This window comes from Onychostoma macrolepis, chromosome 05 (genome assembly GCF_012432095.1).
Source record: "Onychostoma macrolepis isolate SWU-2019 chromosome 05, ASM1243209v1, whole genome shotgun sequence".
Classification (NCBI taxonomy): Eukaryota; Metazoa; Chordata; class Actinopteri; order Cypriniformes; family Cyprinidae; genus Onychostoma; species Onychostoma macrolepis.
In genome coordinates, this window is record NC_081159.1 from 19,484,871 (window position 1) to 19,504,522 (window position 19,652).

Here is a 19,652-nt window from a genome sequence, read left to right on the forward strand (position 1 = left end):
CCACTGCTGTCAACTGATTGGATGAGGCTAAAGACTGAATATGCTCCACACCAAATCAGTTTTTTTTTTCTCCATTTGTCATAGTCTTTGTGTTTAAGACACAAGCAATAACAGCAGTGCCCTTCTGGCCCAGCAGAGTGTTTGTGGATAGAGGCGAAGAGTCATAGTTTTTGCGAGGGATGATCTTAATCTTTACCATGGGAGAAGATTGATGCTCTCACTGGAACCTCTGGAATGCTGTTATTGAGTTTACGCCAAGACAACTTCCTACCTCACCCTTACGCACAATTAGAGGTGTATACTCTATGAGGGCATGTAGAAAAATTTAAAGAATTATGAATAGCTGACTAAAGGCTCTTTATAAAATACATTTTGTATATATTTACAGATACGTAACATTAAAAAGTTAGGGGTCAGTAAATTAATACTTTTATTCAGCATGTACACATTAAACTTGAAATAGAAATCTTTTGATAAACTTAAAGTTGAATTTTGAAAAAAAACATTGATAATAAGAATTTTGTTCTTGAACACCGTTTATTAGAATGATTTTTGAGGAATCTGATGGCTGATAATATGGCTGCTAAAAACTCAGCTTTGCCATGAGGAATAAATTACATTTTAAAATGTTATAATTAAAAAGCAGTTATTTTAAATTATACATATTTTTTTTTTTTTTTGATAAAATAAATGCAGCTTTGATAAACGTCAGGGACTTCTTTAAAAAACATTACAATATCTTACTAACACCAAACTTTTGAAAGATTTTAAAATATACTTTTTTCTTTTTCCAATAAATCTCTTTTTAAGGAATAATCTAAACACAGTTTATGCTCTGTCAAGAAGACATTACAGTAAACAATGTTTGCTTGAAATTTTTCCCTTTAATCATCCCGGCTGTGTGTTTGGTACTAGATGCTCCACTAAGCTAATGAGCTCTGCAGAGTGATGAAATATAGATATCAGCCACTCCAGTGCTTCACATCGCTTTCTCTTTGAGTTTTTCAGCATGATGGAGAGAACCATGAATAATTCATTAGGGCTGATCATCTTGAGTTGGTCACGTTTTAAGGTGCAGCACGTGTCCGTATCCCACATGATGCCACAAAACTCACTGTTTTTGGATGTTGTGCTAAGGTTTCAGTGGCAGCGGCCCCCAGCCGAAGCTGATAAAGCAGGTAGTGGGAAGGGGTCTCATCGACCTGTTGCCAGAAAACTTTACACAAAACCGGACATGTCTAGAGCCTGTAAAATACTTTTCAACTCATTAAATCTCAAGCCAAGTCCTAACCAGGTGTGACTCGATAAAAAGACAAGTGATAAAAGTTCCATCTTTTCCATGTATTTCCAAGTTTTTGTCCTAAGCAGTTCGGACAAGTCAGTGTATCATAAGTAGCCCCGCCCACTGCGAAATCTCATTGGTTCATATTCCAGCTCCTCCTGTACATTAAACAATAGCTTCTAGGTTGTGCTAGTGTTACGGTGTTCTGCATATTTATGTTCAGTGCAAACACACAAATCACTTGTCGCTGGAAACCTCTTGTCGCAATCTCAGTCTTATTTTTCAGAGCTCTGTGCTTCCATGTATGGAGAGTGTGTGAGCATATCTTCACCATATGTCCATCTATTGTGCTCAGTATAGGCCCTAGTAGTGAGCTCACATTGCAAGCGATCGTCTCACATCCATTGTTCTTTTCAGGAGCCTGCATGACCTCAGTGCAACTTAATGATGTGTATATCTGTAAAATAGGTCATGTTGTTTATTTTTCCTTTAAATTCATGTTACATTGTTCTCATCCTGTATGCTTGGTGTTAATTCGATCCCGTTGAAGGTGTGTGCATGTGCTTTGTGGATGCATGTGTGCATACGTGCATGTGACTGTATGTCCTGTATGACTCATATTTTCATTCCTCTCTCCAACTTGATTCCCTCCATCATTCCTGTTCTCCCCGATCCAGATGAGGAATGCGTCTGCTGCCTCTCTGATCTGTTACAGATTTTACACAGATGTGCATGATGAGTGTGAACGTCCTTTTGCATTTATTAAAGGGGAAAGCAGGATTCTTCCACTGTTAAACTTTTAGAACTCCCTGCTATGTCACTTTTAGATGATTCTAGGGATGGCCAGATACCACTTTTTCAGAACCAATCCCCAAAAATTCTGAGTATCTGCCGATACCGATATCGATCCGATACCTGGGCACTCTACTAAATATAGATAACTTTATTGTAAAGACAAACAACAAATGAATGCATATATAATTATAATCTATGACACAAATACTATTATGAACTAGGTTAGTGGATAATTCAGTAGCAAAAGTTACTCTAGAAAAATCATGAGTGCACAATTATAGAAAATCTAAAATTAGTGGGGAAAAAAAACATTATTTAGTGGGGAACAAATAAAATTGTGTAGGACAAAATCTAAAATGATAATGTAAAATGATATACATTTCTCTTTGTATTGTTGTAAAATACATTCATGAAAAACAAGTAATATATTATATATAAATATATATTATATATAAATATATATTATATATAAATATATATTATATATAAATATATATATATATATATATATATATATATATATATGCTGTAAAATTAAAATATTTCTTTAAATGTAAAGCACAGTAATGAGGCAGAAACATATGATAGATAAGACGAACAAGAAAGGCTATTAATAATCTTTCATTGTGCAAAAGTATTATGATACGAAAAGCTCCAAATACAGAGCGGCACAAAGTGCTTATGCGCATCCCGTGCGCAGAATGATGCACTTGAAACAACACGGAGTCACAGCGCTCCTCAAGTCCGCATAGAAAGGTTCAAAGCACAAAGTGAAGAGATATTAATGCGTAGTGTATTAAATCTGTGTGATAGTTTATAGAGCCTTTTCTTTTAACAGTTTTAAATTTCAGTTACTGTGCTCGTTAAGAACATAGTGCTCTAGTCCAGTGTTGTGATCTAACAGACACCAACACGATTTTGAAAACAGCACGAAGATAAAGTCCTGCAAGATAAAGTCCTTTTATGCAAAACCATTTATCTTTATTTACAGATCAAGTGTAATATTAGGAACATTTAATAATCTTGCAGAGAGTTTTATCGTCTTGACTCTAGTAACCGAATGCGACACGCAGTTTGAACGCTGAATGGAGGATGACACACATCCGCAGCAGAGAGAAGTTTACCTGAACTTGACTTAAATATTCATCTGTACCTCACATTAAACTATGTAACGGCTTCAGAACACTTGAAATATAGTGCACGAAAACTTTATGGTGTTTTATAATGTGTTTATGGCTTTTGTGGCCATAAACACAATACTATACGCACAATATCGGATTTGGATATTATCGCGATACCGCGATCCGGCAGAAAATGCCAATATCGGATCGATACCGATACTGAATATCGGATCGGCACACCCCTTGATGATTCATTGCAAGTTAAAGCCTCAACTCAAAATCTTAATGGTAATCGTGAACATTATAGAATTTGTTTGCTACGGAGTCCCATGTTGAGACATGTTGATGGAAAAAATATGAGATAGGAGGAAAAGTTATATTTATTGTGCTTATGTGTATTTATGTTTGCTCACAAAAGATTTTTGTTTTATCCTAGATACTTCGCAATTGTTCGCAAAACATTTGCATTGGCCTGAGATCCTGCGTTTGTACGCAAAACATTTGTGTTTCCCTGAGAAAATTTGCATTTGCTCACAGATATTTTTCATTTCTATGAGATACTTCGCTTACACTTGCGAAGTTTTCTGTTCCTCTGAGATACATCGCATTTGCATCCAAAAGTTGTACATTCCTCCGAGATACATTGTTTGCTCACAAAAGTTGTACGTTCCTCTGAGATACTTTACATTTCCTGCCAAAATTTTGTTCTTTCCAAATACTTTGATCGGAAAGGTTTTGCGTTCCTCCAAGATACCTAGCGCTCGCAAAAGTTTTCTGTTCTTCTGAGATACTTTTCATTTCATATCAAAGAACACAAAAGTTGTGCAAGCAAACTTTTCTCCATCACATTGGCCCTTTAGGGTCTGCTTATGTTAGCATATCAACATGTATTTATTATTCAGAAATGTATTTCTTATTATTGCAAAGAGGTCACCCAAGATATCCTTTACATGTTATCATTCAGGAGCTGTAGCAAAAACAGCCTGTTTATTTCTAGTGGTCAGAGAGAGGGTGGGAAAACAAAATCATTACTGTTTTTGCTGCTGAAAACTTTTACTTGAATTATAATTGGTCTTTTGGGAAACATAAAATGCTGAAACTTTAGATGGCTCTTTTAACCACTCTGTTATAAAAGCACAAAATGCTAGTGTTTACTGAATAAAGATGTCCAAAACTATATGTTTTCAAAACTAACATGACAGAATGACTAATCGACTAACCTTCGGGAGCACTATGTAATTGTTGGGTTTTAGGTTCACCTAACACAAATCAGTCGTGTTTCTACCTTCTTTCTTTACATATGATGTGTTCAAAAACAGCTAAACGGGGTCCACACAGGTTCAAAAGTTGGCGTGTTAAAAATGCAAACCTTGTGGTACAAGAGGCTGTAATAGCTGTGAGCTATTATTTACATTTGTTTAGATTTGCGTGCTCTTCACATGCAGGTGTCTTTGACTTCCTCTGTCATGTCTCGTCATGTCATCAGTCTGAGCTTGTTTGCACCTGTCTGCATGCTTTGAAGTTTTTACAAGTTTCAAATCCAAGAGATGGTGCGTTTGTTCATTTTCTGTTTGCTTTCAGTTGAATGTCCCTTATTGGCACTCACATGAGTGAGCTGTAGTGTAATCATCCATGCCTCATGAGCAGCAAATAGTGCTTTGACAGAGGAACCAGAAGTCCAGGTTATATAAGACTGACTCTTCCTGCAGTGATATGGCACACCTGTGGGATGGGCCTTACGTAACATTTACACAGACTAACTGGACATTTACTGTATGTGTGTGTGTGTGTGTGAGAGAAAGAGGGAGCAAAGTAAGATAAAACTCGAGAGATGTAGGGGATTTCATTAAAATCACTTTATTTTGTAGAATTGATTCACTGTTTTACTGTAACTAGCTGCAGTTTGTACATTTATTGTCACAAGCAGAAGTGGTTGCAAAAAGTCTTACTGGAGTAATGTGTAAAATGCTAATGTGTAATGTGAATTTGACAGGTTTTTTTTTTTCTAAAAAAAAAGTGCTTTCTTTTTCCTTGTGCATTAGCTTACATGCTAATTCTTAGGTGTTATTTTTGCTTTAAATAAGGTCTTTATGATATCAACATTTTTTGATGCCATAGAAATTTCATAATTCTTGCCACCAGTGTCAATATCACAAAAAAACAATATTAGCCAAAATTAAAAAAAACAAAAAAACTCAAGCTTACTGAAGACAAGTAAACGATCAGCGATTTAAATAAGAATAAGAAACTAATTACAAGCAATAGGACAAAAAACTACAGTAGAACAAATAAATAAAGGAATGCTACATACTTTGTATAAAGTAATCAAATGTATAAAAACACTGCATATTCTTTACTTTGTAAATTAAATTTGTATTTCTTATGAAAATAATAAAAGTGATTTAGCCAAGAGCAGTGGGAGATTTTCTCTCTTTTGTTGTTTGATTAACATAAATGAGAGACAGCAGGAATATTAGACTGCTGTCACTTTAAGAGCTGCCTGGATCCAGTATACTGTTACACATATGCTATTTCTCAACTGTTTGCTTTCACTTAAGACCTACTGTGTTTATGAGGGTACTTGCTAATTGTTAATTTATGTTGGTAGCATGCATTTAAATCCTTATTAAAGACAAGGTAGACAGAGTAACTAGTGTACTAGTGGATTTTCAAATCTTGCCAGTAGTCGACTGATAGTTGAATCATATGTTTGGGGGCGGGGGAAAATACATTAACAAGATTCAAGTCAGACATTGGTCAGTCATAATTACTGACTTTAACACACATGTAAAATGTGTAACGATACCTCGCAGATACAAACGGGGTAAATAATGTTTTATGTTTTGATTAAAAGATAGTTAACATTAAACTTCAGCGAAACCCTAAGAATTCACAACATTTTTTTTTACAACAGTGCTCTCAATATAATCTTATGTAGCCTATGACAGTTATTAATGTTCTGCATTTCTGTTTTGAGCTGCGCGCGCTGAAGATGTCCAGTAGAATGAAGCATATAATAGCAGGTTTTTAATCAATGAGATTTAACGCATTTATCTCATATAGAATACGCTTCGTTATTTATACAACATAATGTTAATATTACAACTTATAGGCTATCTGCACAAAATGACTGGAATTCATGAATGTGTTCTGCATTGTTGTTTGTAGTGCTCACGCTGTGCGCTGAAGAGATAATCACCGTAGTACTACAATGAAGCGCTTCACTGCAGCGTAACTCAACCAAATGCATCTTATACGAGATAAATAATATATACACGATATACATATAAACCGGCTGAAATATTTTGAAATCACTTGTACCCTACCTGATTGAAAAAATCCAGTCGTTCACTCTGTCTGTCAGTTTGAGTCTTGTTAAGGATTTGAATCCCTGCCGCCAAGATGCTCCTCTGGCGGTCACAGATTATGAAAAGTGAAACTTAAATCTATAGGGGTGATTGGATTTATTCATGCACGTTAAAATATTTATTTAAAGCTTCTTTCTTTTTAGATTCATATTTACAGCATTTTCATAATAGGCTGCATATTAACTTATTGGGAGAAAACCGGTAGTTCTATGTGAAATCAGATATTTGAGCACCCCCATATAGCCAAATATATTGGTATTGAATCAGGCTCCTCCTATCGAAGCATCAAATCATCGACTATTCGGGGTCACCCCTAAAGTGTACACTAACAAGAAAGTGTTTGACTTAAAGCGGCACCACCTCAAGAAACCACTAAGAATCCACATACACACCACTAATGATTTACATCTTCATAACAAATGGAACCTAATCATTGTTTTGATATTGAGATGTGAGTCCAGAAGGATCGATCCTTGTTTATTAAACTCTAATGAGGTCTATGAGGCTTTACACTTTAATGAGCTTGCTATCATTTGATTACAGTTATGACTAAGGAGTGTCTCATTTCATGATATTATGGAAGTTGTCAATCATGATATGAAGTCAGTTGTTAATCATTATACCACAGTGTCACATGTCACGGATATTGAGATCATTCCCTTTTATCCACATTGACTTGTATTTGGACAGTCCCGCTGGAGCATCCCAGGGTTCAGTGACTTCCTCATGGGCACAAAAGTAATAACTGGTGATGAGTCATCTCTCATGTGATTCAAACCTAACTGTTGTGATGTTTAGCCACTATGGCACACCACATTATGGTTTAATACAGCAAATGTGAATGTTCATTGAGTTACCCTTGAGTTAGCTGACCCTATTTTTTTTTATAATTTGTCAAAAGTAGTGAATAAAAAGAAATTGCTTCATAATGGAAAGTATCAACTTTCTCACCTAATTGTGAAAGAATGGGAGTTTTATCAGCTTTGTTCACATCACAGATTGAAGTTGTTACAGTAAAGTTAGATATTTTCATTGCGGTGACATTATTGCTTGCCAGGTTGCTCATACCACAGATTATCTTTCTCATCTGATGTGTGGTTAGTGACAAAAGCTTTGTACTGGCTCTTTTGAGAAGGGCTGTTGGAGCTGTGTGTGTGTGTGTGTGTATTTTAATGAATCCAGATGGAACCAGGGTTAACCTAAGCTCCAATCAGGGGCTATCTGAGTCACCCTGAGTACATATGTGACCCTGGACCACAAAACCAGTCTTAAGTCGCTGGGGTATATTTGTAGCAATAGCCAAAAATACATTTTATGGGTCAAAATTATCAATTTTTCTTTTATGCCAAAAATCACAAGGATATTAAGTAAAGATCATGTTTCATGAAGATATTTTGTAAATTTCTTACCATAAATGTATCAAAACAACTTAATTTTTGATTAGTAATATGCATTGCTAAGAACTTCATTTGGAAAACTTGAAAGGCGATTTTCTCAATATTTAGATTTTTTTTGCACCCTCAGATTCCAGATTTTTAAATAGCTTTCAGTTGATATATAAATCTCAATTTCGAAAAATTTACACTTAAGACTGGTTTTGTGGTCCAGGGTCACATATCATCTGAGAATATGTAAGATTCCACTTTACAGTGCATACCTGTACCTTTGGGTTAATGTGTATGCGTGTGGGAGTTTACAGCCATTGATTGTTTTGTCTTTTGCCCTGTTTAATATACCTCATGCAGAGAAGCATTGTTTTTCATCCATCTTCAGTTTGATGTTTGTTGGTTGTGCACCATTCAAAACTAAATTGAGAATGCCTTTTTAATTCTAGTTTGTTGAAGCTGTATGAATTATATGTATTTATATACTAAAGTTTGTAGTTTTGGAATGCACTTTTCAAAGCACACAGCAGTTTTAAAATTCACGTTTGAGGTATGACTGTGTCATTTATGTTGTAGAACAAAACTTCAAAGTCTTTTCAGGTAATAATAACCACAGACTTTGTTACTTATAATGTAAAACAGCTTTTCCAAAAACCTATTAGGACTTTCCGAGGAAGCCTGGCCTTCTGCATTTCCCTGCAACCTAATGTGATGACTGAATAACCCTATAAGTTTGTCCAGTCATCTCTTGCCACAGTGGTTTTGTGGGCTGCCAGTTGGACTTGTGACAGCAGACACAGAACTTGAAGGAACGGGATATAAAATGTCAGGAAGGTTGTAACATTTAGCTAATCTGTGGACCATTTGTGATTCACCATACTTCATTATTTTTACAAAGGTCATGTTTGATTATTCATGCTTTTTCTATGAGGTCTGTTCTTTCAAAACTTAAGGATGAAAAATGCAATATTTTGCTCTCCTCTGATCTTTGGACCACCAGGGAGGTCTTGATTTGATCTTTATGAGTCATCCTCCAGCTGTGAGCTGACAGCTGCTTGAGTGTTTCAGAGGAACTTGTGAATGTCTGATGTCGCTTAGAGAACAGAAAGGAAACACTTTCTCACTCAAATGAACAAAGCAATGGGATGTTCCTCAGACTCTGAAAGAACTGTAAGCCAGGGGCTGTAGCTGCAGACGCGTGTGTGTCATGGGGAGTGAGTTTGGAAGTCTTCCTCAGCCTCAACTGTGTAATATGAGCCTGAGTAGTTTTGGTTCACAGTTTGCTTTGAAATGGGACAGATTTTCAGTTCGCTAACTAAATAACTAACTGTTTAGTCTGGGATGCTAAGTTACCTTTGTTGTCAGGCATATCTAGCTGAGTCAAACGTGACCTGTAGCCCATCAGCAGTTGGTGCGTGTGTGGTGTTGGTGGAGGGCCAGTCTGTTCAGGGTCACACTGGGGTAATAGATGTGCCGTTATCCGCACTCATTTTCCCTGGCATGCCAGCGGATATCAGGGACAGATGCCTTGGCAACAAGCCCAGGGTAAATAAAGGACAGGAGGAGGCCATCAAATCTACCTCCAGGCACCATACAATATGAAGGATAACAGTGTGGAAACAGTCAGAGAGCTTTATCTAGTGAGACAGACACAACAGTGCTTGGTTTTGTGATTGCAGTGACCATATTAGGGGCAGGATAATGTTCCTAAAGAACTGTCGCCTGTGTCCAGATTATCTAAAACGTAATACTCAGTTGATGCTCCAGTCAAAATTGACCTAGAACAAAACATTTTTTAGTCTTAAAATATTTCCAAAGTTGGTTCCTGTACTGAAAACTATGGAGTTTTGTTATATGGATTTGAATGCAATAAAAGCGTTAATGTTAAAACTTGGTCATATAATCTGTGTAAACATGTGAATTTGTGCATGTAGTTTCTGTGAATTTTATAAAGGCCTATATTTTATTTAAGGTGTGACAACATATAATTATGCTTATTTTTCAAAGAATACTAGAGAATTTGATATGCACATTTAATTAACGGGGTTATTAAATAGTTAACTCCAGTTGATAGAAATAAATAAACAAAAACCAGCAAGAACACGCCACTGGCATCAAACGTCAACTTTTCACTATAAAATGAACACAGTATTTGTTACTGTATAAATTGAAATTAATATTTCAAGTTAAGAAAAAATCACCAACTAACAAACAGACATAACTTTCACCATCCATCCAGAGTTTTTAAAAATGTCGGGGATGTAAGAGAGCGATACAGAGCATAAAAGTTAGAACATATTGACCCACTTTCATCAAAGAGGTCTGCAGAGATAAAAGGATGAGATTGGTTCCTTTGGCATTTCATGACGTACTGTATGTCTTCTGCTGCCGCAGTCTAGCTTCATTTGTGACTGAGTCTAATCTGATTCTTTAATGCTCTCATTTCCTGTGCAAAGTCCTGTTGTTTCACAAAGATTGACTGGTGTGGTAAAGAGCGATTAGTCCCAGTAAATAGATTGCACAAGTTTTCAGCGTCTCTGGCCAGACTTTCGCAATAAGAGTCTGACCATGTTATCCATTTGTTAATCATCATGGAGTTCATTGTGTTGTTTGTTTTATCTGTGGTCTCCTCAGCAGTGTTTCACCGGCCATCTCATAAAGATTTGTAATAATGTTGATAACTCATTCTCTCTCTGTTTCTCTCCACAGGCAGGAGGTTCAGGAGAACTGTGTTCGCTGGCGAAAGAAGTACTCCTTTGTGTGTAAGATGAGTGCCAGTCCTGCCACGGGGGTCCTGGACCCCTGCATTTGCCGAGTGTCTGTGCGTAAGGTTAGTCTTATAGTCTTAAAATTTTAAGACGCACAATAAAAACATTCTGCTACCTTTTTACAGATCACATGGGTTGTGTTATGTTCACTGACACTCACTTCAGTCTTTGTTTAGAATATTAAATACAAATACTGGGTCTAGGACAAGGGTACAACAATAAAATTTAGACGTAAAAGACATTTGAAGCAAAAATGAAAGACAGTGGAGATCATTTCCAAACAATTTTAATATGATCTTGCTCAAATTGAAATCTGTTAAATCTGCCTGTGGTTGAATAAAACACCCTTATCCCACTTAACAGAGATTATGGAGGTATTCAGTGAGTTCAGATGTTTGGTTTACACTATACAGGATATCTGCTGTCTCATGGTTTCCTTTGCTCTCGTTACCCTTCACTCCTTTTGCCTCATAGCGTCACCACACCAATAGCAAACATTGCATAACAAATAATCTCTCTCTGTCTCTTTTGTCCTTGCAGGAACTTAAAGGTGGAAAGACTTTTTCAAAGGTAAGAGCTTTCCCCTCATCCCTTTCTTTTTTCTCTCACTCTCTCTCTTTTCTTTATCTTTTTTCTGATTGTTTCTTCCTCATGTACTGTCTATATTACACAGTTTTTCTCACGCTCTGTTATACAAAAGGTCTGGGTTTTATTTCCTTGAGGCTTTATATGTTTACAAACACAAATCTCTTGTGAGTTACAGGCTTATATACCAGTGTATACCATACTATACTACGTGACACATGGGACATCACATGTGCAGGAAATACTGCATAAATATAAAGGGTGTAATGCAGTGGGAGGTTAGTGTTAGGGATTCAGTGATCTGGTCTGGGCCTGCCATAGACATGTGCTTCCACACCTTGAGAATCTCTAAACCACACAGTTATCATTGCTTGTACCACCCTATGTTAATTGCACAATAAATTCAAGCAATCACTGATAATAGACAGAAAGCTTGGACACATATGTTTAGCGATTACAGCAGAGCCTGACACAGGCCATACCTTTTATATCAACAAAGAAAGGATGTGAGATATTTCCTAAACGGTTAAACATTTAAAGGCCCTTAGTGTAATTACACACACACACACACATATAGATAGACAGACAGACAGACAGACAGATAGATAGATGTTTGGCCTGTTTGTGTGTGTAATGAGTTCCAGGAGGATGTTTTGCTTGGGAGTGTACATCCGTGTCCTTTTTTCTTCATTTACTGATCCCTTACGTCCTGAGCGGGAGCACTGTGTCAAAACCATATGCTGACGCAGCAGAAGCAGGGAATGAGGGAGGTCAAATCAATGGACTGTAACCGGGAATAAGCGAGAAACACAGGAAGGAGGAGGTGGATATGACCTTTAAGATGAATTAAAGGGAACCTATGCCGTGGCGGATATTTGAATGCTACAGTACATTGACAGTAATCTTATCAGTGTCATTGAACTGAAATGAGTTAACATGAATTTGCCAAAGGAAAATATTTGTGAATTGTGGAATCACATGGCAATTGTCAGTCTCAGAATGAGCACAGAAAACCAAGGTTGTCTGGAATAAACCACATAAACCTTTTAAGAACAGGAGTCATTTCTATAAAGGAGAAGTGTGACAGTCACAGAGGAAACAGTTTGTGCTAAAGACAGCAGTGGAACAGCAAATATAGATAAGGAAGGCCACAGACACATGCACAGATCTGTGAGAAGATGTGAAAATACCCTGATGTCTCAGTCTCTACTGTTTGTTATTGTCTACTTTTCAAGCAGGTGTATAGTTTGCAGGTTAGAGACCAGAGGTTAAACTCTACACCCAGGGTCCATAACACGAAACACTACACTAAATGATGTAAACTTGGCAAGCTGATGATCATTTAGCTTATTAGAAACTAACATAATAGCAAGAAGAATAGTCTGACACTAACATTTCATATTTGGCATAAGAAATTTGAGATGGGTTCTTCTTTCTCTCACTGAGGTATGATAATAAAACATATTGTGTGTGCATCTGTGCATTTGTCCCTTTATCCCTTGCTGTAATATCACACATCAATGATTTTTAAAGGCCAGCTGGTCACATGCATCGGTGCGTATAGGGGGTTCATCCAATAAAGGAAATGGAAAGAATTATATCAGCTACTGTTATATCATTAACCAAGGTTAATAGAATTTTTTGGGCAAGAACACGCTGCTGAGAAAGAAGAGTGAGAGAGGGACATTGCAGATAAATGTATGAAGAAAGCAACAAGAATGCTTGCTAGTAGTGTTGGGGAAACCTTTATCGAGTGAGAAACGGAGAGGGATTTCATGCATGACTGACTCTGCCAGCTTTACATGCCTGTAGTTACATAAGAGAGCCCTTAAGTGTTAACCCTTTGCTTTCCCTTTTCCTGACTTATTCCAGGTGTCACGCTTAAAAAGCTAATGGTTTAACTGTGGAAAACTGGAGAACTCACTCAAAAACCTGTTTGGAAGAGTTTAGAGCTCGATTTTTTTGTATGGCTGAACTGAAGATAAAATCCTCTCTCGTTTCCAGCTGGGCTTTGCTGACCTCAACTTGGCGGAGTTTGCTGGTTCAGGCTCCGCTGTTCGCTGCTGTATACTAGAGGGCTACGACACCAAGAACACTCGGCAGGACAACTCTATACTTAAAGTGAGTGTGTCTCTGTGTAACTGCTTGTGCATGTGGGTGTAAGCGCTGTCTGTCTCATCTCATTTCAGGACTGAAACTACACATGTCCATTTTGATCGGCCTCGGTCCGACTGAAAGCTCAAACACTGCCTTTTTCATCTTTAAAAGGGCAAGAACCTCTTTCTCCGCATTAATCTTAACACCTTCAGAGTCTGTTTGCCATCAATACAAACATCGTCATCTAGAGTTTCTGCACTGTGTGGGTGACATGTGACTGGTCAAACCATCTCATCAACCCACAGTCAATCCCTGTTATGACAGACTGATTGACTCACTGTCTTGTAGACATGTCAAGAGGGAAAATGTGAAGGGAAGAGGAATAGACAACATTTAATCATAGATATTTTTGTGATTTTTACTCATTTTAAATCTAGATTTCATGTGTAGGTTCCCACAAGCAGACAGTTTTACTATCAAAATGCATTATGTTATGATATAGATAGATATGGTTTTATATTTCACATCTTTTATTTTGTAATATTTTCATCTTCCTTCACAGGTTACCATTGGCATGACTCTTCTCTCTGGAGATCCCTGCTTTAAAACGTGAGTGTGTTGTATATTGTAGATTAACTTTGTGTTACTGAATTTAATACTTCTCAATTTAAAAAAAAAATTGTTTTCAACCCTACTATGGCTCCTCAGCAAACTTCAAATGGGACCTCTAGATGATTTAAAATTATTTAAACCAAGATTTGAATTTTTTTGTTATTATTTCACCCCATTAACAGCTTTTTTTGTTGTTGTTGTTGAAGAACCAGGGTTTTGAATATACATTTTAAAAGTGTGTTTTCTATCCCTGGTAAAAGGTCATGTAAATTAATAAACTCTTTTGTCTAGTAATGCCAAATTCTTAACCATTTCATTAACAAATATTCATAAACATTCTTATTGTTAATCCTTATCCATTAATTCATGAGTGACTGAAAAATGTCATGTAAATTATTTAAAATGAGTGGGATTCAGCTATTAAAATTCTTAAATGTAATTAATTTTGTATATCTATGGACACTGCTAGTTTCTGTAAATTTAAATAAATATTGTTGTGGACAATGAGGGGCCTTGGGGTAAAGAAAGTGCACTGTGCTTAGAAACAGCTGTTTAGTTCTCTTGATTCATGCTCAGTATAGCACCCCTCTTGTTTATATTTGTAGGCAATTGATCAGTAGAGAGAGTACAAGCTTTTATTGCTCCCTAAACTTGTCTTTCACCTCTTTGTCAGGCCTGTGAGCACAGCTAAGACCATTGCCATGGCTGGGCAGGACCCCTCTCTGCAGCTGGACCGCAAGGGAGAGGGCACCGCTGACCACTTTTCACCAGCCCTCGGTGGCAGCACTCGCCGATCGGTCAAAAGCAGACCCACTGTGAACAACTCTGGTAAGACCAACACACCTACAGTAGACAATCTCTGAACTTGTGAAATATGGAGAATGTTAGCAAGTAGAAAAATGCTTTACATTTACAATTTATGATGATTTTGTAACGACCTGAGGATGTTCATTCTTAGGAGGACTTCAGGAGGGATTGGAGGAGAACCTGTCCAGTCCAGATGAAGTGTTTCACACGGGACATTCTCGCAACTCCAGTTTTGCCAGCCAACAGAGCAAAATCTCAGGTGGGACTCAGGGCATGATCAAAAGAGCATCAGGTACAGATTATAGCTGATTACAGTATAAAAAACAACTTCAAACTACACTTCCATCTTAATTTTAATAAAATTTATATGTAATCGCTTAGATTTACAACTGAATAAATTCTTTAGCAGTATGATACAGGAGCCAAGAGTAATACAGAGATTTTTGTGTTCTAAAATCACAAAAATGTATTGAGAGTAAATTTCACTTAAAGAAAGTGAGTACTTTTTCATTCGCATACACTACCATTCAAAGGTTTGAGATCGGTAATCGGTTTTGAATGTTTTTAAGAGAAGTATCTTATTCTCTCATAATCTGAACAAAAATACAGAAAACGAAAGTTTTTTACAATTGTAATAATATTTCACAATATTGCCGTTTTTACTATTTGAAAATATTTTAAATGTAATTTATTCCTGTAATAAGAATAGTGTTTATTTCAAATAGAAATCTTTTGTAACATTATGAATTTCCATACTGTCACTTTTTCATCAATTTAGTGTATCCTTGTCTGAATATTAATTTCTTTCAAAAAACCTTTGAACTGTAGTGTATTTATTGATCAAAACCTAAGAGGCTGAAAAGTAAAAGTGAAAATTAAATTCTCACATTCTATTAAACAATTTTCTTTCACAATACTGCTTCTAATGATCACAAGAACTGCTGCTCACTCTTAGTCTCGTGGGATGTGTTGTCCTCCACGCAGGCTACAGTACAGAGCACTCTCACTCCTCCAGCCTGACAGATCTGTCCCAGCACCGGCGGAACACCTCCACCAGCAGCAGCAACACATCAGGAGGAACATCTACAACTATCGAGAGCCCTGTAGATCCGGAGAAAGAAGTGGTAAAACCAGAGAGACCCCCACGTCCCCCAAGACCTGCTCTGCCCCCAAATAGACCCTCAAGGTGGGGAGTCACCAGCAACACCAAGATACTAAAAGACTTTGTTGTTTTATGAACTGCACAAGCAAAAATGGCATGTAGTTAAGATAAGAAGTATCTATATATCTATGCAGGAGAAAGAAGGACTCTGTGGAGAACCATCCCACATGGGTGGACGACACACGCATTGATGCAGATGATATTGTGGAGAAGATTGTGCAGAGTCAGAACTTTGCGGATGTCAGCAACAATGAAGGTGTGTTGAGAAACAATTTGGTAGTAGTATGAACTATTTAGCACCATTAGTTCCTCTTAAGCTTATTTTAATTCAACACTTTGATTACTGATACATATATGAGGGTTTTACCCACTTGTGAAGCCTTCACATTACTAAAGCTGATCATTTTGTCACTCTTTCTTCATTTTGTCACTTCACAGACAGCAATTTAACACTGTTCGTCAGCAGGGATGGTACCACAGCATTAAGTGGCATACAGCTTGTCAACAGGTAAACTGGTGCTCTTTTATATGCCTTTTAATTTAGTGTTCTGGTTATAAATGTACAAAGTATGAATTTAATTATTCCTTTGTTTATTACACTGAAAAAAAAATTAGTGTAGAAGCAATTTTCACTCAGAAATTGCTAGTAAATTTCACAAACAATTACAAAGAAACGGCAAGTAACACATTGAGTTGAATTTTAAGTAGATCAACTGGTATTTTTAAAAAAAAATCATACTCCATTAATCTTTGCTTTATTTACAAAATTATTTTTACGGCGTATTTATACTATCATTAAAACATTTGGGGTCTGTAAGATTTATTTATTTTTTTATGTTTTTAAAAACATTTTTAAAAAATCTGTTTTCCTCTTATGTGCACCAAGGCTGAATTAATTTCTTTCAGAAATTCAGTTATATTATGAAATATTCTTGCACTTTAAAAATCTCTGTTTTCTATTTTAACGTGGTTTAAATAAAATGAATTCCTGAGTTGGCAAAGCTGAATTTTCAGTAGTGTATTTTGTATTTGACTGTTAATAATATCATGTGTGATATGTTTCTTTTATTCTTTGGCAGGGTGTCTGCGGGTGTTTTTGAACCGGTGGTGATTGAGAGCCATTAGATCTCTGAGGCCACAGCAGTCACTCTCTCACACAGCCACTGCCTTTTTTCTTATTTTTAAATGATGGAGAGAGCGAGACAGGGACTGTTTGTCAGAGTGGGCACCTGACTTCACAACTTGCTCCTCTTATGGGTCTGATTTATTACTTGCCTATTACAACCGTAACACCCTAATCATGCATTACATTTGCTGAAAAAACAGCAGTGGGTACGTTCATTGTTCTATGATTAAGAATGAAATAATCATAAATATTTTACAACGGATTACAAACTACTTGAAATGCCTTAAGAAATGAGGCAAGATGGGAGCTTCGGTCTAACACTGTGAAATATGAGGGCAGTCCAAAGGTTTTAGAAAGAAAATTTAGCTCAATGTTATATTAAAATTTTTGTAGCATTTCACGTATTATTTAATGTTTTAAAGTGGGATGATTTAATGTCTTTTTTGTGATGCATTTCACACCCCTATTATATACAAACCGCTCAAATCCACCTGCCCTTGCATACGCTCTAATAATGCAGTTTAGTCAGTAACCAGCCCATTAGCCTGTGATAAACATGGATTAATATACATGAAATCATGTATGGCTGGCCATACAAATATGTCAGAGGCAAAGAAAACAATTAAGCTACTTTCAGTATCACACTCACTTATAAGGTGGGCCATAGTTTGATTACAAATGTTCCAGCTGGACTGGTGAAGATGAAATACATAAATATACTTTACTGCCCCCTCTTATTCTCTTTCTCTTTCAAGTAAAATTCCCAGTGTATTTCTAACTTCGTCTGTCAGTGTTTCAGTTTATTTCACTTTTCTAATCTTTCACTTTGCTGCTGGTTTCAGCTTTGAATATTTGTGTGACTGTGAGTTTTGGCTCTGACAGCACAACACAACACAACACAACAGCACAGCCAAGTCATTTGTGAGATTCTCTCACTAGGGTCTTGTGTTTATCAAAATAGCCATATCCAGTGAGATCCTGCATTGTGCAGCTAAAATATAAAGTAAGAGCAACTGATTTGGAGAATCCTTGTTGTAAGACGCCACTGAATAATTCCATTGTTTGTAGGGCTAGATCAGAGACGGTGACTCATAGTCACACGTCTGTCCTTGGCGAACGCCTCTGTGTTTCTGACCGGCACCTGGTGTGCAATAGGAAACAGTGTACAATAGACATGACAGTGAAATAGAGCGAATGGAAGGCCCAGTTTTCTGTGTTTCTCTTTGTCATGGAGATGAATCTTTCTCAGTTGATCTGAGAGCATTCACCACATTAAATACTGACGTTTTGTTTAGTTTTTTTGTCAGTTGTGAGAAAAGTGCAATGTGGGCCTGTTTTGTAAAAACCCATTTTAATGAGTTCTTTCAGGGAATTGAGCCCTGAAATATTTCACCTGTCCAGTGGCTTACAATTACACGTTTAAACAGAATCACTGTTCACTAGTATACTAGAGAAGTGAGGGTTAGTTACATTCATATTCATATTAATTAACGTTCTTGTTATTGCCATTAAAAAAAAACGAGTCTGTGGCATGATCCAGCTGCTTCTCTACAGGATTAGTACTCCTGGAAATTTAAAGTAACACTAACTTTTAAAGGGCAAAATATACAGTATGATAACTATGCGGCCTGCAAAGCAGGAATTTTCTGTTTAGCTAGTATAAAGGGATTCTCTGAAGACACTGAAAAACGTATCTAATTGTTTTCATTTTGTAGCTTTCATCTACTCTTACACAAAAAAAGCTATTAGCAACTAAGAACAATAACTCTATCCTGTCATCTTTATTTTCGAGCCGGCGGGCTGGTTCACTGGAATCTCTTTCAGGGGGATTTTCCCCTCAACCTTGATGTCAAATAATTCTGTAAAGTCTAACATTTGTGATGAAATAATGACCATCTGTGGTTCTTGTTCTTTCTCTCTTCTCTCTCTTTGTCTTACAAACACTTTTGTAATGATTTTAGTGATAATTGACTGTAATCTGTGATCTTTCTAATGCAGAAGAGTAGATATATATACATGCATACACACACACACACACACACACACACACACACACACACACACACATATATATATATATATATATATATATATATATATATATATATATATATATATATATATATATATATATATTAGTTGATTTAAGATGCTGTTGCAGGAGCAGACTGGGGTCTATATGCAAAAGTTGGAAGCAAGAGGGTTGATGTCGTTTATAGTTTTCAGTAATCTGGAGCTTTTGTTCTTTTTACAGATAAGGTTGTTTAATCAATGCGTGCACGTTCATTTATTTATATATAAAATAAATAATGTTTAAAATATGTAAATCTAAGGTTGGAGCAGCATTGAGTGGCACAGGCTCCAGGATACTGAAACCTCAGATGATAAGATATATGTGAAGTTCACTACAACAGCACTTAAATACCGAGGACTAACTAATATCACTCGCACATTCTCCAGAATGTTGATCTTCATTTCTCCTGTACCATCGTAAAGGATGAAAGCTATGCACTTACAGAAAGCTTTCCATGATAACTCCATATT

The 19,652-nt window shown here is 36.6% G+C and overlaps 1 protein-coding gene across 4 annotated transcripts in view; it reads left to right on the plus strand.

Moving 5' to 3' along the window:
* The window catches only part of eeig1b (estrogen-induced osteoclastogenesis regulator 1b), a 30,886-nt gene extending 13,428 nt beyond the window's left edge, over window positions 1-17,458 (plus strand). For 3 of the 4 annotated variants that reach the window (XM_058776211.1, XM_058776213.1, XM_058776212.1), the window contains 10 exons: window positions 10,661-10,781; window positions 11,260-11,289; window positions 13,309-13,425; window positions 13,964-14,010; window positions 14,687-14,841; window positions 14,972-15,112; window positions 15,805-16,006; window positions 16,117-16,238; window positions 16,421-16,490; window positions 17,062-17,458. In XM_058776211.1, the coding sequence (XP_058632194.1) occupies window positions 10,661-10,781; window positions 11,260-11,289; window positions 13,309-13,425; window positions 13,964-14,010; window positions 14,687-14,841; window positions 14,972-15,112; window positions 15,805-16,006; window positions 16,117-16,238; window positions 16,421-16,490; window positions 17,062-17,107 (1,051 nt within the window). In that variant the 3' untranslated portion in view covers window positions 17,108-17,458. The remainder of the gene's footprint in view (window positions 1-10,660; window positions 10,782-11,259; window positions 11,290-13,308; window positions 13,426-13,963; window positions 14,011-14,686; window positions 14,842-14,971; window positions 15,113-15,804; window positions 16,007-16,116; window positions 16,239-16,420; window positions 16,491-17,061) is intronic. The other variant, XM_058776214.1, reaches the window with a different exon arrangement.
* Window positions 17,459-19,652: the final 2,194 nt, after the last annotated feature.